The sequence below is a fragment of the Ursus arctos genome, unplaced genomic scaffold, assembly GCF_023065955.2.
Source record: "Ursus arctos isolate Adak ecotype North America unplaced genomic scaffold, UrsArc2.0 scaffold_10, whole genome shotgun sequence".
NCBI lineage: Eukaryota > Metazoa > Chordata > Mammalia > Carnivora > Ursidae > Ursus > Ursus arctos.
The window spans coordinates 71959971-71982758 of NW_026622764.1; the positions used below are offsets into that span (position 1 = coordinate 71959971).

General features: G+C 32.6%; 1 protein-coding gene across 3 annotated transcripts in view; it reads right to left on the minus strand.

Moving 5' to 3' along the window:
- CDK8 (cyclin dependent kinase 8) overlaps positions 1-22788 on the minus strand; it is a 119129-nt gene that overhangs the window by 25515 nt on the left and 70826 nt on the right. For all 3 annotated transcript variants that reach the window (XM_026493028.4, XM_026493027.4, XM_044381703.3), the window contains exon 4: positions 18289-18429. In XM_026493028.4, coding sequence (XP_026348813.1) covers positions 18289-18429 — 141 coding nt within the window. The remainder of the gene's footprint in view (positions 1-18288; positions 18430-22788) is intronic.

The window sequence follows — 22788 nt, forward strand, 5'->3', positions numbered from 1 at the left end:
ATCATCAGCAAAAGTATTCCAAATAATAAACATGATCCACATTAGTTTAAAATTGGTATCTTTTAGAACTACAAATTTTGAATTTTTTAAATTACAAAATTCTTAACCTGCCTACTTAAGGCAGTTGAGGTATAAAATACCAGTTTAAGTGCAACAAAATCAACCTGGAATATAATCTCTTATTTTCACTGACACAAAGATCATTTTCTTACTGTCAAAGACTACCAGAGGCAATATTCATTTCATTAACAATGAAACATGGGTGCACAGAACATAAACATGGAAATAGAAATAAACTTTTAAATTGACAAGCACAGCTATATCTTATTTATTCCTAATAAAGAATGTGTGTGTGCATATTAATATATTTTCTTGTAGACGGAAATATATTTTCCAAGTTAGATTACCTTCCAGTAATCGTGAAGGTTAGAAAACTGAATAACATTAAGGAGATCAAAGACATCTTAAGGGAGAGGTTTAAGGGGCAGAGATATATCAAAAATCTTTTAGTTTTCAAAACAGTTCCAGTGTCATTATTAAGAAGTTAACCAAATTTTACAAAAAAAAAGTATACATAGTTTATATTCAAATCTGAAAATCACTGTAACTCCGAATACTAAACAATATTAATTCATATAATTGTTAGTGTAACAGTGATGAGTGAGTAGTACTGTTTTGTGTTCTGTCTTCTCAAGTTATTATTTTCTAGACAAATCTGGATATTTGTACATTACTTTTACTAACTACATTGTATTCCTCCATTAATAGACAGACAGCTGGCTGTATTTTCCCCAAACCCCCACTTCTGGCACCAACCCTGAAGATGCTCTCACTGACAATGTTTGTATAAATTATACTTGCCTCCCCACCCACCCCCCGAAAACACCCTGACACATACACCAGGTAATTTCCTTGGGATGAAATCTCCAAAGGAGAATTATCAGATCAAATAATATCAATAGTTTTATTGTTCTAAAACTAGAAGTTTGTTTTGTTTTTTAAGTTTCAAAGGTGGATACGTGCTCAGTGGACATAACTTGGGAAATGAAGAAAAGTACAATGTGCTTGATAATAGATGACTGAAAACAAAGCATCTATAATCTCAAACTAATAGATGACCGCTATAAACATTTCAGGTTACCTTTTGTTTTTTCCTCTTTGTAAAACTAAAAAATGACATCATACTAAATACACTGCTTGTACCCTTTCCTCACTAGTATATCATGAAGATTTTTTTAAAATTTGGAAATTACTTTTCTGATATAATCCTTACGAATCCTGTGGATTCATTGTAATTTGTATCAATTACCTCCTATTAAATGTTTAGGTTGTTCCTAGTTCCTTAAAGAAAAATGATGCTGTAACAAACACTTCTGAATGTGCCTATGAAAAATTCCTAGAAAGTCAAATTGTTGGGTAAAGGTTATAAACATTTTTAAGGTTTTTTGATACACATTAACAGATTTTGCCCTTTCAAGGCAATCAAGGTATCAGTTTTATAAATTCAACATTCTTTTATAAAAACAATACCATTAAGTATGATAAAACGAATCTGTAAAACCAAAAGTAATGTGTGTAAGATTTTATAATTTTTATTCACTTAACTTAAAATTTTGAGTATCTTTCACTGATAATCATGTTCTGATTTGCTCTGTAGATTTGTTTTATTGAGGAATCTTAGATTATTAAACTTAAATATTCACCGCAATTCTCTATATTCTAGATAATAAAGGTATATTCACTTATTTTTGCCATTTTTCTAATGTATTACTTTCCTCTTGCTAAAAACTTTACACTTCATATTCTCCAAGAGTATTTTCACTAGTGTTTTTACATTTCAGAATGTCTATTGTATCTTTAGAAATAGGAATTTGCTTAGTTCGGAATTTATCTCCAGCTAAAACTACAATAAATATCTCAATTTTTAAATATATATTTTACTACTATGATCCATGTGGATTTTAGTGTAGTTTTAAGAAATAAGTAACCAAAAAAATTATTATAGACAAGAAAATACTTCTCCCTCATGATACTAAAGAGTAATGCCCTTTATTGTAAATAACTTCTAGTTTATTACATAATAAGTTCTTACAATAATGTGAGTATATTCATTCAATTTTTGTTAATACCTCTGATACTAAAAAAAAAATTGTTTTCCTTCTAGAATATATGATCTTGGAGAAAAGTTTATTTTTTTTGAAATATGATTAAGAAAGTATAATTTACTACCCAGATTTAACCACAATATTTTGGTATATTTTCTTTTAGTGATGTATTTTTCACTCAGCATTTTATTGCCACTATGTTGTGGTCTGCTTTTTCTCTTAACATTGTAACAACATTACTTAAAACTTACTGTAAACATAATTTTAAATGACAACACAATAGTTCATCTTTTCTGGATGGCATAATTTGCACAATTATTTTCTGGTTGTTAGACATGTAATTTTTTTTTCAATTTGTCATTTATTATCAATAACACTGTGATGGCCCTTTCACCATTTTTTACATCCTTAAGAGAGTTTGTTAAAAGTAGGGTTGCTAGATCAAAAGAAATGAATATTTTTTAAAGTTCTTGATAAATTCTAGGTTGTAATTCATGTCATAGCAGTTAGTGTTCATTCATTTAACATACCGAGGACACATCATGTATCATGCATTGTCCTTGGCATGAGGTAGATAGTGCGTAAGAAAACAGACATGGCCTGGTGGTCCGGGTCTATAGGGAAGCCAGGCATTAGATAAAGGTAAACAAATACATAAAAAATTACAAATGTACTAAATGCTATAAAAGAAAAAAAATTCCATTAGAGAGAACGGGGGTGCTATTCTGAATAAGGTGGTGAGGGAAGGAAAAATGGGGGCACTACTTTGGAGAGGACTGGTGAGGGAAGGCCGTTTAAGGTGACATGTAACCTGGGACTTGAAGGATGAGAAGAAAGGGTTATTTATGTATGTGTTACACTATGCATGAACTTCGTAGTCAGAAGGAAAAATAAGAAGGCATTTGTGGGCAGAGCATGATAAGCAGGGGTAGACTGGTAGGAAATGTAGCTATAAAGTCAGGCGGGGGGGTCAGCTAATACAGGGTCTAATTTGCGGATAAAATATTTTATCTCAATGAAAATTCAATAGTTTTAAGCAGGGAGGCAACAGTTTAGCAATAGCAACATGCATGTTAGTTATGTGCTAGGTTCTCTACATAGATGAGCTCATTTATTCCTCAAAATTACTCCACATCAGTACGTATTATTATTCTAATTTATAAGTGAGATGATCAAGGTTAGAAAAGCCTTGGCTGAACTGATTTAGTTCATATTAACCATTTCACAATGACTTGTCAGGAGTAGAGCTAGAGTTGAAATGCAGGTAGTTTGGTTCCACAGGCCATCCTCTTAAACTACTGCATTTACTGCCAGTGCACAACTAAGCACTATCATTTGATACGAGAAAATGGCGGCTCCTAAGAATTGTTGCATTACTTTCCCAGTGACACTAAAAGTAAAACTTTTTGAAATGTTTCCACACACACTGTGTATGTATGTGTGTTAAGTATGTAGAGTGAATTAACTGCTTATAGCATTTGTGGTCTGACTTTTGGTTAATCTTGGTGTTTTTCTTAATTTATATGATCTGTTACTATTACTCATTTTCTAACATGTTTCAAAAGTTTTTCTGATTTTTTATTTGCCTTTCAAACACTTGATGTGAAGCTATATATTTTTGCCTACTTGTATGATTTCAAAAATTTTGACACTGACATGCGTCTTGCAATTTGCAATGGATACATCCATTTAACTCAAGAGTATCTTTTGTACTTTCAAACTCTGTGTCTTAAATGGCATATTTTTCAATTGATGATGTCTAATAATTAAGAAAAGATAATTCTGCTTTTATTTCTAGCTTTATTTTATTGTGTTCTGAAATGCAGAATTTGTGATTTTGTGAGTTACCATGAATCTAGTCTCTAGTACACATTGGACTTTCGTAGTGTAATTTTGTGAGTGAATGTTTATTTAAAAAATACATTCTTTTAGATAGTCTAAATGCCAAGCAACTCTATTACATCACATTGCTTTATTCCACAATTTTTGTTTCTTTATTTAAAAAATTTTGTCATAATCTGAGAGAAAAATGGCAAGGTATACAATTCTATATTTCCATATCTTTTTGTACAATTGTCAAATTGAACAAAATTCTTCGCTATATTTTTATTAATCATTGTCATTATAAAATGTGTTTCAATCTTTTGAAATAAATTACACTTCATCTGATACTATAATTTTGTTCCCTATTTAAACAGACACAGGCTTGAGACCTGTTCTCCACTTTCTTCTTCCCCTAAATATTTGAAGAATATGATGGATTTATTTAGAAAATGAAGAACTGGCTAAGAATAAGACTGAAAATACTCAGGGGTGCCACAGGCTATTAAGTTGTGTGACCTTAATCTCCATTTCATCATTTATAAAATACAAATAAAAATGACAACCACGTGTCGCTGCAGATATTGTGACAAATGCTCATAAAAGGCTTACAGCATGATGCTTGATATATAAGATCCTAAATATATTATAATGAGAATTATGATGGCAGCTGGCACTATAATCTGTTAACAATGATTCACTGCTGTAGAGATTCTTAAGTAAAAGTGCCCTTGCTTAACTGACAGGGCCCCCAAGATGAGTTTTCTATATTGCCCTATGAGACACCCCTAGTAGCTTTTGATCATCTTCTAGCTTTTAGTCATTTATACCTTCTAGAGAATAAAAAAACCCCTGCTTATTCTTAGCATCAGCTTTTTAAAAAAGCAATAAAAATATATATTCTTGTAGAAAAGTAAAATATAGGAAAGTAGAGAGAAAGTGAAATTTACCTGAAATCTCATCTCACAGAGTTAAACCATTACAAACATCTTGATGGACACAATTCTAGATATCTCTAAATCTATATTATTTATATTTAATACAAATATCTTATAAAGCCTCTTTTGCTTTTATGGAGCCTCCCCTATCATAGCTGTCTAGGTTATTTCAGTACCACAACATTGTTAAATAAGTAGTGACAGAGGTCAGAAGGTTAATGGCTGTTGATTTGATATATATACTTCTCATGCTTGGAAGTTTCCTTTTCTTATTTTTAATAAGAATTTCAATCAGAAATGAATATTAAATTTTGTCAAATAATACTGCATAGTGAATTCTGCCAAAGTTTTACATTTACAACTACTGAGATCACCATAGTGTTATTCTCTTAGCGCTAGTAATATTGTGAATCCTGTTAATAGGCTTTCAAATACTAAATCATCCTTGCATTCTTAATATGAGCTTCATTTACTTAGGGCATAGTATTCTTTCAATGTCACTCTGGATCTTTTCTGCCAACATTTTACCTAAGAAATATGCACAAATATTTATATGTGACAGTGGTCCAGGGCTATGTGCATTATCTTTACCAGCTCTGTGTCAGTATTATGCTTTCTTCCTGCAAAGTTATTAAGGAAACTTTCTTTAGCTCTAGCCTAGTTTATACAGTGTAGGATTAGCTGTTGCTTGAGGGCTGAAGCAACTGTGAAACCATTTGCAATTGTTATATTTTGTAGAGGTAGCCCTGCAACAAATGTCTTTATTTCTTCCATAGTTGCTGGTCTCTTTAGTTTTTCTACCACTTCCAGTGTTAATTTTGGTAATTTGTATTTATTTTAAAATGCTTATTTAATCTAGGGTTTTGTAGAACACCAGAATAGTTCAATAACCATTAAAAAAATTTAAATTGTAGTAAAAAATCATCCACCACCACTTCACTGCACCAGAAATCGGAATTTCACAGATGACTTTTACCAACCTTTCAAGAATAAATAATTTCTACATTGTACACATTATTTCAGAGACTAAAATCATTTCTGAAGCTGATAATCATGAAAACAAAACAGAACAAAGACAGTATACAAACAGATGACTACTGACCAATCTCACTTGTCGATACAGATGAAATAAAATATTAGCAAAGGGAATCCAATAGTGACTGAAAAAAAAAAAATCAAGACCAAGTAGTTGATCCCATGAATGCAAGGGTGGCTCAACTTCAAAAACAAAACAAAACCTTATAAATTTAAGTTTCCACATTAAGAGATTTAAGGAAAGAGCTATATCACCATCTCAAAAGATTCAGAAAAAGCACTAAATAAAATCCATTTTTGATTTAGGAACAAACAACTTAATTAGATAACCTGATAAAAGGTACTCACCAAAATCCCAGAACAAACATCATATATAATGGTGAAACTTAAGAATTTTCATTAAAGAAAAAATAGTCACCTCAATTACTTGCCACTGTACTAGTAAGTAGGTCCTAGCCATTTACCATTACCAAATAACAAGGGAAAAAAATGCATTTCATACATTCCGGTTTTTATTTTCCTTTAAAATTTTAGTATTTCTGAAACTGGGTTCTATCTTATACCTTCTGTGTGACAAATTGGCAAAATGTTTTCTTTCTTAGTGATATATAAAACAATGCTGCAGGCTTTCTGCTTCCCGGTCTGCAGTACAAAGATGTGATATGGTATGTTTGGGATAGATTCTGTGTACCAGTCTCACAGGTGGGAAGCTACGGAGGCATTTTAGGTAGTGGAATATGATGTGATTTACTTTTTAGAGGGATCATTCTGAAGGCTACGTTGATATTAGACCATGTAAACCACAAAACTACAGTGTTAAATCGCCTGGGAGTTTCTGCAGTAATCCAGGTGCCCTGGATTAGAATAGCAGTAATAGAAACGATAAGAACTAAAGCCACAAGGTAATAAGTGGAGTCCAAAAAATTCAACTGTGTAAACTGGAAGGTCAGATTATTCTGGCGTAAATGAACAGAAATTAATGAGACAAATAAAGTGAGCCTATACAACTAGCAGTCCTAGAAGTCCACTCGGAAAATCCAAATCCATGTCCTGCCAGCAAAGAATTTTAGAATCTCCCTATTTGTGGCTCCTGATTTACCGGACTGATCTAGAGATACTGAACTACAATATGCAGAATCTCTGCCAAATTTGCCCTTTCCTTCATGGTTCACTCTCCCTACAGCTTCTTCTCCCTGACAATACGCACCACAGTTTACTCTTCTTTGGGAAATGACACTAGTCAGATGAGTAGGACCAATGACCAATGTGCTATATTTAAATCTGAGTTACTGGATGGTCTTACTGTAGTTTGAACTGAGATATGTTTTGAAGGTAGAGTTGATAAGAATCCATTTATTCATTCAATAAATATTTATTGCACATCCAATATGTGTTATTCTGGGTACTAATGATATAGCAGTAAAAGAAATGGATAAAGTTCCTGCCCTTAAGGTATACTTGTATTCCTAGGGCAACCTGATGATGAATTGGAATAAAACTGGTACACAGTACTAATACTCTAAATGAATCTCAATCAAAAAGATAATAGGTTTGGCTCCATTTATAAATGAGGAAAGTAACACTTAGAGAGGTTAATCCTACCAAAAGTTATATAATTAAGTGGTAGACCAAGATTCAAACAAATCTTAGGCCCACTATAATAGGCGCTTAATTTTTCAGGATGCATAACCTAAGATCCCTTATTGGTCCTTACCACATGCAACCATTTCTTATTTTTCTTCTTAACTTTTCCTGTTGTTATTCTTCACTTCTTCCTACCTTTCACCTATTTGGTTTTTTTTTTTTAAGATTCCCCTCTTCCTCCTTACTATGAAGGCCCAGAAAACATTTGATTATACCAGCTGGTGTTAATCAGACAGAATAAATAAATAAATAAATAAATAAATAAATAAATAAAAGAGAAGATCAATCAAAAGAAGAGAGAGGCCAAAGAATGAGTGTTATACATTCTGAATTTTTGATTTTACCTTCCAAGGAATACATCTGTGTAATAACAAGCCTAGCAAAGTAAGACAGAACACTAGTCACTGCTGGAAATGTTGAATGGTGACAGGATGGTTAATCTGCTGCTCATATTACCAAGAATTACCACACTGTGTAAGGGATGGGAATGGTTACTTCCAAGATGCCTTCCGACTTTATGGTCTATTAGTCTACGAAATTAGGGAAAACAAAACAATGGTCTTCATTTCAAATGGTACATGGTGTTTACGTAAACACATTTTTAAACTAATGATTAAAAAAAATTAGCAGTCTACCTCCCCATCATTTACAATTTTACTAAACAGGCATCTTAAACGGCAATGACCTAAATTACAAGTCCATCTGTAATTGGAAAAGACCATAAATTCTAGAGAATTGAAACTAATTTTGGTAATTTAGACATCTATTTTATTTTTTAGAAATATTTATTTATTCTAGAGAGAGAGTGCACCCGTGCGATTTGGGGGAGGGGGCAGAGGGAGAGAATCTTCAAGCAGACTCCCTGCTAAGCCCAGAGCCTGCCGTGGGGCTCAATCTCAGGGCCAATGAGATCAAGACTTGAGCCTGAAAGCAGGAGTCTGGATGCTTAACTGACAGCCACCCAGGCGCCCCTCAGATATCTATTTTAGCACAGAGTTAGAAATCCTCACATTATATACCTACTTAAGAGTATTGTATCTATGGCATGATATATATCTGAAGGCAAATTATACATAAATTAAATAATAAAAACAAACATTGGTAATTACAACAAGGTAATACTCTGAAGAAAAAATAAAATCCCAGCTATACCGAGGGCAGGAAACTTTAATAAAGAAATATTTTTTCAATAGTTAATTCAATAACTATTGCTAACTTAATATCTAATTATACGAGGGAAACTTTCATTTTTACCAAATCTAAAAAAAAATTCCTATGTGTTGATTAGAACAGCATTTACAAGCATTTACACAAAATCTTGAACTTTTATGTTGAACTGACTTTGAAATATGGCTAACTGCACATGTTTATTTCTTTAGGAAGATTTACTTTTCCCCTCCTATATGACCACTTCTCATTTGCTCGTATCTGGTAAAGACATATAGTTGTCAAACTGAAAAAGACTTACTGAAAGATATATGTGGTTGTGGAAGCCTGTGACTTAAACAGGTTTAGATAACAATTTTAGCTAAGTCAATACCTTATCTAATATATTCTATCTTTAAAGATTAAATTACTTTGGCACATCTTCAGAAGTCTGTAAAACAACATAATACTCTAATACTCTAAGGCCTGACTCTACTATTAGAAAGTTAGACTGGAATATTAATTTTTATATGTTCTTTCAGAGTATAATTCAGAAAATTCTGAAACTTTTTTTCCGAAAAACCATTTCCTTGTATTTTGACTATAGACAGTGTATTTCTCTTTTCCTTATGTAGAAGTCTAAAGGCCAAAAGAGAAAAAGTGGGGATTCACCACTAACACTATATCCAGTAGTAATAACTTACATCAGATGTAGGCAGAGACCTGGTAAATTCTTGTCTTTATTAAGATTCAAAAGTCCTTTAAACAAAACCTTCCCAAATCTGTCCTGTTTTCAGAAACACACTGTTCTAGATGATAGTAAATTTTGTTTATAAAAACGGAAGCAGATATATAAATGATATAATGATGTACCACATCAATTATGTCAAAAGTAGAGAAAAGATATAGTTGACTTAAAACTCTGATAGTTCTCTACTTCTACTAAATTTTTAGGATCACTCAAAAATATTGTCTTATACTCTTTAATAAAAAAAAAAAAACCCACAACAACCTTGATGAGATTATTTAGAATAACCATTCTTGATTGGTGAGAAATTTGACTAAAAATATTCTAGTAGTGTGTTGATAAGTGCCTGAAAAGACTCACTCAGAATCTAAGAAAAAGTAGCCTAGAAGCAATATGCAAACCAAATAACAATATTTTTATTACCAACTTGTAACCTGCTCATATAAACATGTATATTTGCAATTGTGCCATTTAGTAAAATTAAATGGGCTACTTTTTCATTATTTACGAATAGAACACAGTCCATTGTGTATGCTCAATATTAATATCAAAATTAAGCAAATGTAGCATTTGTCAATAAACCAAACAGACTGTTTACAAACAATCAAAATTTTCAAGGAAAATTGCCCAATTGGTCATTTAAGTAAACACACTTTAGAATAAGCACAATATTCATAATATTAATTATAATGAATGCAAACCTCATTTAAGTTTGCCTTAATCAGTTATCATCAGTAAAACCCATGTTTTATCCTCAAGCCTAAATTTCATGGATGCAATCTTAATGCTACACAATTAAACAAGAAAATTAGAGTAAATCCTTGGAGTTACCAATAAATGAAGCAATAAGCATGATTAAACCTGACATTTCCCAAAGCATTTTTCTTCTCAAAAGCTCTGGGGTTTTTGTTTTTGTTTTGTTTTTGAGAGACAGTGCACAGCAGCAGGGGGAGCAGGGTTTGGGTTGAGTGGGGGATACGGGGGTGGACAGAGTGGGCGGAGGGAGGGGGAGAATCCCAAGCGGGCTCCAGGCAGGGCTCCATCTCAGGACCCTGAAATCATGATCTAAGCAGAAATCAAGAGTCGGGGGCGCCTGGGTGGCTCAGTCGTTAGGCGTCTGCCTTTGGCTCAAGGCATGATCCCGGAGTCCTGGAATCAAGCCCCACATCAGGCTCCTCCACTGGGAGCTTGCTTCTTTCTCTCCCACCCCCCCCCCTACCTGTGTTCCCTCTTGCTGGCTGTCTCTCTGTCAAATAAATAAATAAAATCTTAAAAAAAAAAAAAAAAAGAAATCAAGAGTCAGACCCTTAACCAACTGAGCCACCCATGCACACCTCCCACCCCAAAAGTTCTGTTTTAAAGAAACATGCTTAACACGTTCCCAACACTCATGGAAGCTAAAGCACAGAGAAGGGGCAAAAAACAGAAAAGAGGCTGCGAATGCAGGCTCCTTTCTTCCCAACTGTTCAATTATTTTGTTGCTTTGCCTGTTCCAACAATATGAGTAATCTCATCAGGGTCCTTTCTGCTTGTTTTCTTCCCATTAAAGAATTTATTGGCCCTGGGGTGCCCAGTTGGCTCAGTCAGTTAAGCATCTACCTTCAGGGGGTCATGATCTCTGGGTCCTGCTCTCTAACGCTCTCCTTCTCTCAAATAAATAAATAAAATCTTAAAAAAAGAATTACTAGACCTTCTTTTTAGGCAGAAAGAAAATGTAGGCACATTTTTTTTTCTTTTTTTTTAATAGCATCATCCTTTAACAACATAAAAAAAACTCTAAGCCACATTGAATACTATGCAAACTTTAGTAACAGGCTAACTAGACATTTGCCTCAGTTTCTAGTCCAGATAAAACACTTTTTTCTGATTATAACAATAATATATGTTAACTGCAAACTATTTAGACAATTTAAAAGTTATTAAAGGAAGAAAGTGAAAATTGCCTGAAATTCTCCCACCCACAAATAAACCCTACTTAGAAAAATTTATTCCCTAAAGGTGGCTGCTATTCAAAATAATCATCACTGTCAAGAAGTTTGTGTAAAACATTAAAGTACTTATAATTTGGGACTAAGTGTTTTCTAAAGATTTGAATAAGTTTTTTCTTCTTTTCCTAACCATATCAAATATCTTTTGGGAAATAGTATAGGGCAGTGGCTTTCAAACCTTTCTGAAGGCAACCCACAGGAAGAAAATCATTTATTATCAAATGACAGTATTCATATATAAACATATATAAGCGAAACAAAAGTTTCATGAAACAATAACTGCCCTTAATACATACGATATATTCTCATTTTTTTTTAGTCTATTCCATTAAAAAAATAAAAAGGCTGGTTGTGTTGTGTGCTTTCCTGACTCACTCATGGCTTACAACCTGCAATTTAAAAATCACTGACCTAGAAGAAAAATCCCTACATTTAGTGATCCAGCTGTGTTACAGTTCTCCAAGTAACCAGAATCAAGTCATTTAACCGCTTTGCCTCTCAGTTTTTCCACTTATCAGTGATAGAATTCAGACAATAAAACATGCACCTCAAAACAAACCATATCGCCGTGAGCAAATATTAGTATTGGTAAGCAAAACTGATAAACCAGGGAAACTTTCACTCAAATAAAGAGAATCAGACCAAGAATACCCCCGTAATTCATCATGCTACCATCAATACATGATAAGATGCCTTGATAAAAAAGGCCCTCTGAAATTGAATTTCAGTGCATGGCTCACTCAAAGATTTTGATCTTATTTGATGGTTGCTAGGAAACGAACCCATCCTTCACTAACGACAGCTGAAGCCCCACCAAGTGATTCTAAGTTACTCGGGATAATTAAAATAAACTGCAGGCAACAGCACTATCAGATTTTTTTTTTTTAAAGTCAGATTAAAGTTTTGAAATGGCTTGAGCCTCTTTTAAATATGTATATACAGTAGCCCACTGGGCTATTTCACATCATGTACTCCTCACAGTAGCATATCTCCATTGGCATAGTCCTAAAGGAAATCTCTGTAAAGATTTATTTTCTAAGAAACTTTACCACAGCAAAAAAGACTATTTTTTATTAGTTTAGGGCAAGAGTGATTATAGCTGATAGTTGCAATACTCCAACAAAGCAAATTTCATATACAGCCTTGTAATTCAGCTTGAATTAAAAAAAATAAACAAAACCCTATGATGAAAAGTTACAGTATCTCTCACTTAGTATTACACTCAGTACAACAGGATGAAAATACAACCTTATGTGCCTGGTAGTTCCAAATTAATTGCCACTATGAAAAACCATTAAGGTAATAATTAAAATGAAATTTTGAATATCAGTTTTTTAAAGAAATGTGGGACACATTAATGACCATATGAGAACTTGATATATATAGACTTAACAAAAATTAGTGGTCAACTGGACGGTCTTAATAACTACTACTCTACTTTCCTACATTCCTTAGCAAATGTGTTGAAAGCCCAAGTCTTTAATATTTAGAGTCTGATTTAAGTGTAAGCCATTTCTATGGTCTACCTGATATGGTTGGACTAATATTTTCAAAGAAAAGCATAAAATTTAGCCAACACTGAATGCACTAGAAAATTAAAAGTGAATAAATAAATATTAGCTAGAAATTAAAGTATTTACACTGTGATAACGAACTGGTCAGTTAAATATGTATAAAAGTGAAATATGAGAGTTGCAAGTTCAGAACAGCTGGTATGTTCAGAAGGTAGGTATTGCTGCCTTATCTACAATTAAAGTATAATTCGCACAGAAGGGACTTTTAAGATGTGTTTGAAAAAAGTAAGGGACCTATGAAGGAGATGTTCGAATGTTAAGATTAAGGAAAACACTGGAAAAATAAATGACATCAGAAGAACATGAACAAATAGGTAAATCAGGTTTCACTGGGTGGAACAAAAATATTGGGTAGAGGAAGAGTGTGATAAAAGAAATCAACAGATCAATATCATTAGCTGAATGGTCTTTGGACAGACTGATAAAAGCCGAGGTAGAAAGAGAGAGGCTGCTGAAAAGAACTAAAAATATAGTACGAAAAGAATATTTTTTTGCACTGCTCCACTACGGTAAACCATAGCAGGGCTAAGAGGGTAGGTGGTAAAAAGAAGAAATGCAACAGAGTATGCAGTGTCTCTAGATGCGGAGAAACATCAGGTTGCAGAAATAACCTATGGAGAATCACCTTGGAAGCCACATTGTTTCTGTTACAAAGAGCTAGTTTATTCATTTAACAAATATAAGCAGTATTGCATACACTGACTGTGTATTTTGCTAGGCACTGGGAGGGATATAAATACATATTAAGCCAGTCTTTGCCCTCAAGAACTTATAATCAAATAGAGAACTTATTACTAAAACTAATTTAAGTGCCCTTGAGTAGTTCAAAGTAGCTGCTATAGGACTTGAGATGTACACATTCTCACTTCCAGCTAGGGTGATTAGGAGGGGACCTTATTGCTGAGATAGCAGGAGCAGAGCTTTAAAGGATGAATAGAATTTTAAACACTAGAGATGAAGGGAAGAAAGGATTCAAGTAGGCAGGGCAACTTCTGAGTTAGCTGGAAGTAGGTATATGAGTAAGAAGAAAAAAAAAAAGAGATTAATACCAGCTTTCACTTCAATTCACAAATACAGGCATGCAGAGATTTTCAAATTTTAATCTAATAACAGAATTTTTCCTTGTTAAAAAAAAAAAAGACCTGACTTTGAAATTTATTTCACAGCTGCACAAGAAAACCAATCCTAAAGTTAGAAAGTTTACAAAAAATAATCATTTCTACTAAAAGAGGTCAGGCAGACAAGAGAGTGAACTGGACGGTGGCTGGGTGTCCTAAAATGGTCACAGTAGAGGTACTAGTAGTGACAACCTCCCATGGCCTTGCCAATGTGCTTCAACTCAATCAAAGAGGACTACCATTTCAGAGGAAAGACTTCAGACACCATTCTGTTCAGAGGAAAAATTTCAGACACCATTGCCAAATCAAACTTTGGCTTCATACAAAAAGTATCAAATATGATTTTGGTGCTTACTGTATTTTTATCTGTGCTCAGAAAAACCACTAAACTCAACCCAATCAGGCTAATAGACTTCAAACCTTTTCTTACTTTGAGTCACTTAAATAGTATCTTTATTTGAAGTTTTCATTAAGATTTCACACTTAGTTCCTCTTTATAGGAGCAAGTAGAAAATCTTAATATTCCTTAACCCAACACTCTTATTTTATATAAGCAGATAACTGGGGGGTTAAAATGGAATTAACTAGTCCCATATTGTTTCAACTTTGTGCCTCTGTTTACTCATTTGTATAGGATGGCTATTTTGTGTGCCAACTTGGCTGGGCCATGATGCTCACATATTTGGTCAAACATTTTTCTGAATGTTTCTGTGAAGGTGTTTTTTTGATGAGCTTAACATTTAAATCGGTAGACTTTTAGAAAAGCAGCTCACCCTCCGTAACACTGGTGGGCCTTATTCAATCAGTTGAAGACCTGAATAGAACAGAGACTGATCTCCCCTGAGCAAGAGAGAATTCTGCCAGCATATTGCCTTTGGACTTGACTGAAACTCTTCCCTTTAGTCCCTAGCCTTTTGGCCCATCCTGCAGATTTTATACTTACCAAGCCTCCACAATTTGCCTGAGGGAACTCCTTAAAATAAATCTCTCTCTTTCTATATATGTGTGTGTGTGTGTGCGTGCGCGCGCGCACGCACACACACACACACACTGTTTCTCTGGAGAATCCTAATACGTATGGTAATTCCAGAACCAGGACTACAGCCTGTTGGTCAGACTATATTCATTTCCCAAGGAGAGAACAAAGGAAGAAAGGGAAAGAGCGCAGTCAAAGGGAAGAACAAAACATACACCTTTGTTTTTATTTATCTCTACTTACAGCAAACAGATTAAGTGTAAAAGCAAACCAACTTATACATACATATGTTAATGTCCTAAAACTAAAAAAGTTTGGCTTAAATCATAAATTATTTCATAAAAATAAATATTGCCATGTGTTTCCTTTCAGGCCCATTCTTCTTAAAACATCTCCACACACACATGCATTTATTACCAACTTCAGTCCAACCAGAGTTCAAGAATTATTAAATCTCTATTTCCAAGGATGACAGACCCCAGTTACTGATCTGCTACTATGTGATGATTAATAGTGACAAAATTAATCTTTACTTATTAAATAGGATTATTAATTGTTAAAGTTCAACTGCACGTATCAAACTGAGAACTTCGTAACTCTATCATCTCAAACCAGTATGTCTATTAATAATGAAGACAATTTTATTAAGCAAAAGCTTTAATAACATTCTGGGGCATTATTAAAATGATGTTTTTAGGGAGTCTGTGCCAACTATCCATCTTAGTATGATGTTCCTCCTGCAAGTCAGCAACTCAACCAATTGGTTCAATTTATAACATTAGAAATCTATATAGGTCTGTTAAGATCAATATTGCCACATTTCATCTAAACCTGACTGAAAAGAAGCAAGGAATGAAATTAACTATTAATTATATTTATTCTTATAGGGTAAATATTTCATCTGCAAATTATAACAAATATTGAGAAAGAGTTTAAAAAGTCATGTTATACAGCTTCTGAAGAACATTCTTTAAATACTTTTCTACATTAGAAATTAGAATTCATATGAATTAGAATTCATATACGAATTTCTAATGTAACTATAGTTGAACATCACATAACCTCAAAACTCCAAAATCCGTTTTTCAGTTAGCAGGAAGATAAACACATTTAAAAAAAAAGCAAAAACAAAAACAACTGTGATAATGAATCTTTCTTTAAAATATTGAGAACAAATTCAAGAAGCAAGCACCTGACCCAATAAGATCCAGACTGGGGGCAGAGGTTACCACTTTAATGATACAATGGTTCAGTGCGCCCCTGTGTGCCTGTGACACACAAAAGAGTTAGGTGTAAGGAGTCACACACAGACAATACAGGACCTCTCATTCCAAATGGGGAAATCAAAGAAGGTAGCAGTACACAAATAATATATTACACCTTGGAAAATATTCCGGATGAATTAACTACTAACAGACAGCAGTGGCATATAAAGAGGGTAGAAGAGTGGGAATGGTTTGCTCTGTGAACAGAAATATTTTATCACTGATATCATCACAACTGCCAGTATATGGTGAGTATAGAAAATAACTACTTTTCATCTGTTTCATTATTATTTTTAAATCATCTCCAGACATTGTATCACTCTGATACAGGCATCTAGAGTGCACTGCTCCCACTGGCCTCTACGTCCCGGCACATCACTAACAGACAGAGACCTTTGAAATGACATGTCCTACACTACCCCTAGGTCAAAGAGAACTCATTTAGGCTGCAGCAATAGAAAGAGCTTTCCCAAAAGAAAAATTTAAAAAAATTAAACTTTATAATTATTTTCACTACTGTAGTTAATATTACTGTAAGTGGTTTAAGTATATTATACATTAACAATTTAAATACTGGTTTGTATTATTTGTATTCATCTAATAAACATACATATTTTAATTATGAAAAATAATTTACTATAAAAAGAAAATGTAGTGTCATCTCAGCATAATTGGGGGAAAATGCCATTTTGCCAGATTTTATTCTTTTAGAGATCATAAAAAGGTCAGTAGCTCAAAAGTAGTAATAGTTTTTCCCTAAGTTGACTCCACCCCTAAAGGTTGAAATTTATTTTCAGCTTCATAAAGAGCCAATGGATTTGTCCTACTTCTGTTCTATAAATCCACTATAAATATTCCAATAATATTAAAAATAGAGTTTACATAAGGAAAACAGTTCTTTCAACCAAATTTCTGATGTTATTGGTCCCAGTCTAAATGCTTTCTAGGTATGAGACTAGAGATAAAATAAATACCATTAAACACACTGAAAGGAGATTTATTGAAGATAGAAGAACTAGAAACTATGACATTGGAACATCTGATCTGAAAACATCTGATCTGAAGGTATTAAATATACAGCAGCTTGGAAAGAATACGTGCAAGGGGCAGATCAGTTGTGCCTCAAAGTCTACAGGGTTTTTTCCAATGTAACACAAGTGATTAGAGACCAAATCATCAGTTCTAGCATTGTGTTTACAATTGTTTGGAATGAAGGTATTGTTACAAACTTTACTATAGTTACAACCTTTACAAAGAAAAGAACAAAAGCACAATGTAATTATGCAATAAGGGGAATTTGAAATTTAAATTTATATCCATGAAGATTAATGAACAATGCAAAATTTAATGAACAACTTAATGCTAGATGTGTTTTAAAAAGGCATAAATTATTCTGCCATGTAAAATAAAAATAAGAAAGCCGTTTTTCTGAAATTTGTAAATTCTTAAAAATTCAATGTACCTTAACATGGCAAGGCTTCTGAATAAGGTACTCAATTATGATTAATAAACATGCTACTAATATAGTGAGGCTTAAAAAATAAGCAGATTAAATTGACATCTCCTCTTCTAATATGTAACTTAGTATGCAGTAGGATCCAAAAGTTTCATTTCCAAGTTATTCATAAATATATCAATTTCTAGAGTTTGCCTAGCAGCTAATAATCAAGTCAATACTTCATTTACAGACTTAAAAGTAAACAAAAGCTTAGAAAAATACATGCGCTCTCTTTCACTTCTTCCAAGAAGTAGGATGCATCATATAAATGGCACAAGGCTGTTTATGAGACTATGTTATGAGACTATAGCACTCTCACTCCCTCTATAAGGTTTACAGGTCTATGCAGCACTAATGTCTGGAGACAACTAGAAAATCCTCCCAACTACAAAGGCATCTTTCTAGCTTAGACCTAACTACGTATCAACTTACCAAATCCCTGTGCAACACCCAGTTAGCATGCAGGTAGTGAATCCCATCTAGGATCTGATATAATAGTGACTTCACCATTCCCCGAGGTAACTGAACTGGCTTCTTGTTTGCTTTAGAAGCTCTGTGAAACTTGATTATATGCTGAAAGAAAGAAAAATATCACCAGAAGCTTAAAAGAGAAAAGAGGAAAAGATAATATAATGTATAATATTTTCCTGCCAGAAAAAGAAACACTCAGGGATTCCCAAAGATATTGAAAATACAATCTTACATTCTGCTGGATAACATAAATTTGAAATTTCCTAATAACTGGAGCTAAAGTTTCCTTTGCTAAGCATATGATCGTGTCTCAGAAAATAAATGATTTCAACAGAGAAGCAGAGAATAATGTGATTTTATTTTGAAAATATAATTAAAAATTACTTTCGAGTATACTTGATCCCTGTTTACCTGGTGGAAATTTTCAAGAACAGAATCTTTTTTATCTGCAGTGATTAAATGAAAAGAAAAAAAAATAGAACAAATTTCAAGAGATACTTCTCGGTTGGCTGACACAGCATGGATATGGTACCTACTTATAATACATTGGGTTATAAACAAAGGAAATAGGGAAATTATTTCAATAAAATACATAGAAGCATGAAGAAATAACATGTAAATGACCAGTTCACACTAAAAATATTTAGAAACATGAAAGATTCAGATGAGGAAAAATCAGCCTTGTATTATCCATCAAAAGCTTTCTAGGAATAGTATAGTGGACATCTGGTAAAACACAGTACCACTTTATCAACAGAAAAATCACTTTATAAATAAATGTACCTCAACAGAAATAAGATTCAATGTTTCAAACTCTCTTGACAGGTTTCTTCATTTTAATTAAAGCACTTTTAAACTGTAAGAACACCTACAAGTCAGCTGAAGTCAACTCTGCTGTGTGTAACACATAGGTATATGCCTTGCACCTCATGTGAACATGAACAGACTCTTGAGCAGTATTTCTGAGTGAATATTAAGCATATTCTTGAAATTAATAAACATAATTAAGAGTGACATATTTTATATTAGAGGCCAACATTTTCACTTCCTATTTTCTTATGATATAGAAAGTAGAACATGGATAAGGAATAACTAGTAATTAATGAGTGAAGAAGTTTTACTTTCCAAAGAAAAAATACATAGCAAAGACTATCTAGTGGTAAGGTAAACTATATACTGAGCATGCATGTAGTATGATTAATCTAAACTTTATTAGCAGCATTACACTATTTTAATTTTCTTCTCAATAATTTTTCCAAAGTATTTAAAAACAGTCAAACAAAATAGAGCTACAACTCAATAATCTAGAATGTTCTATCACCTATCCTACGAAACAGTGTGACAATAAAGTCTGTTCACCTTAATAAGAGCTAGTGGTTCTCTAGAGCTTAATAAAAAATAGATTAAAATACATCATTTTTAAAAATTAAAATCTGCTAGAGTAAGAATAGAAGAATATGTAGAGGTACAATTAATGAGGCCACATGCATTTCTTCAGTTAAAACTTTCATTAGATTTTAACAAAATACTTTTTTTTAACCAATATTTTATAACTACAAAAAACTACACTGGGGAAATCTCTTACCTTCATTTTAATTTCAGGGCTATATTACACATATGTGGTGTGCTTATCATGAAATTTCACCAACACCTGAGTGATTTTTTTAAATGATTCTTTTTACTGGGACTGTTTCTGTTACCCTCTGCTGCCTTACCCCAGCTTATTTGTTTCAATATTCCAATTAAAACAAGAAAATAAAATGGATAAAGTAGGTTTTAGTAAAGTGAATTGATTTTTATTAAAATGAACATTAAAAGTACTTACTTGACTTAAATGAATATTAATAAGATGACAATAAATGATGACTATATATACACATCTGGCAACACTGCATGTAGCATAATTTGTAAAAGTGTAATTACTATACCTACATGTAAAATTAAGTATCACATACTAGCCTGCTAGGAATTATATTGAATACAATATTATCTCCTATGTTCAACTACTACAAATCATGTTTATAAACCACCCTAGAAAATTTCTCATAAATTTGGGTCATATAATTTGATTTCATGTTAGGCTTGCGTATGAGTGTTCAATTCAATATTGGCCACACTAATTTAACAAATTTTTATTAACAGAATCCCAAGTTGATTTGATTAGATTTATTTTAAAAGAACAGAAGATACAACAACAACAAAAACATTTACAACCAGCATTGACCTTGGGCGGTAGTTTCATAAAACAGAAATCTGATGTCTACTTCCAGGTCAAAAACAATTCTTTCCAGATAACTTATAAAAACAATTTGAATTAAACTGCATTTACTCATGGAAAACAGGAATCTACAGAGCAAAAATATTTCTTATAAATCTGAAAGTACATGAAACCCATATAAGTTTCAATTTCTAAAATCTGAAGTTAAAATTATGTAAATGAGGCTAGTTCTGGAAATTAGCAAAAGAGTTTAGAAATATTTTACTATTTTTAGAAGGCGAACTTACTTTTGAGCGATTTTACTGGAGTTTGTACTAGTTTTATTTTAAAATTTTATATTTATATTTACAAACTACAGATGAATGAAAAATGTAAATTTTAAAGACATCTAATTGAGCCAGAAGATTATAATCCTTTGCATAGCAGTATCAATGGTTCCAATTTACAATGGTTCAACTTATGGTTTTTTGACTTTATGATGGAGTAAAAGCGATAAGGCACTCAGCAGAAACCATACTTCGAATTTTGCAAATTGATATTTTCCCAGGCTGGTGACATGCAGTACAATACTCGCTCGTGACGCTGGGCAGTGGCAGCTACTGCACCCAGTCAGCAAGAGCAAACAACCATTCTGTTTTTCATTTTCAGTACAGTACTCAATAATTTATATGAGATTTTCAATGCTTTATTATAAAATAGGCTTTGTGTTAGATGCTTTGTCCAACTGGAGATTGATATAAGTGTTCTCAGCACACTTAAGGTAGGCTAGGATATGCTGTGATGTTTGATAGGTCAGGTGAATTAAATATATTTCTGACTTAATGAGATTTTCAATTTGTGATGGGTTTATTAGGATGTAACCCCATGTAAGTTAAGGAAGATCTGTACATATGTTTTTTATTTATCTCAATGTACAACCAATGTATAAATATAAATATAAAACAGTATACAAAACACAATGAAATGCTTAAAGATCTTATTAAACTACTTATTTACCAGAAAAAGTATAGTTCACAGAAGTGAGGTACTTGCTACTTAATTAACTCAATGTAATACTGGGTTTTTGTTTACTTGTTTTATTTTCTAAACTGTAGTCTATGTTAACATGTTCTTTACATAAAACTGATCAGGATATAAGTTTTGTAAGTATATTTGAAAATTATTTTGGCTATCCTGCCAAATTTTCTTAATATATATCATAAATACTTAGCCCCAAGATGGCAGTTTAGACTTTCAAAGAACATAACTGTTATGTTTAATAAAAGAGTAAATTTTATAGTTACCCAAGACTTATGTAAATACCAATTTTGAAAACAATCCACCAAGTAAATGCAAAATACTGAGTTGGCTATATGTAATTCAGCTATTTAGCCAAGATAAATTTAAATTCTCAGTTTATAATAATTTTTATCAATATAACATCATTTTGGTCATTATATTAGCTAACCTAATAAAACTAATCTAATAGACTGTAATTACTTGACTTTGAGAATCTTCAAGGGTTTAATTGGAAGCTCTCTTCCACAAAGAATTCTTCCTATACAAGAACATGCCCAATTTAAGTAAGTACAATATTGAACTTCTGCTGATGGAAATAAGAAATACATTAGAATATGGAGTATTAAGTATGAATAATATCCAATAAATGATTAATAGTATGCTACATTTGTATACTACACTTTGTTTATAAAGCTTTTCAAATACAAAATTGTTCTTCAGAAAAATCCTGTAAAAAAGCAGGAAAAGTACCATATTTTACAGATGGGATTGGGGGGACTACAACTTCAGAGCCATTAAGAGACTTGTTTAATGTCGTATAACAAGTAACAGATACAACCATTAAATCTCAGTCTAGTCTTCCAAATACAACATATTTATCTTCCTACATAAGGATACCGCTTTCTCATTTTATATTCCTTTAAAGAGTAAAAGGAAACATGCTGCTTTTAAATTCTATAACGAAAGAGCTATTACAGTTACTCTTTAAAATTTTATCAAAACTCTACAGCTAGGAAACAATAGTGAATAACTGTTTATACTCTTTAGATTCTACTGTTTTCTATAGCACGTTACAAAGTTCAAACTGATGAGATCAAAATGTAGTAATACAAAGCAAAATACCCTTGTCTTGGTAATTCATCAACCACATTCTATGAGGTTACTTTTATTTTAAAAATGTAAATCTCATAGTAAGATAAACTAAAATTGTTTTTAGTCACTCTTAATCCCTGACTGAAACCAAT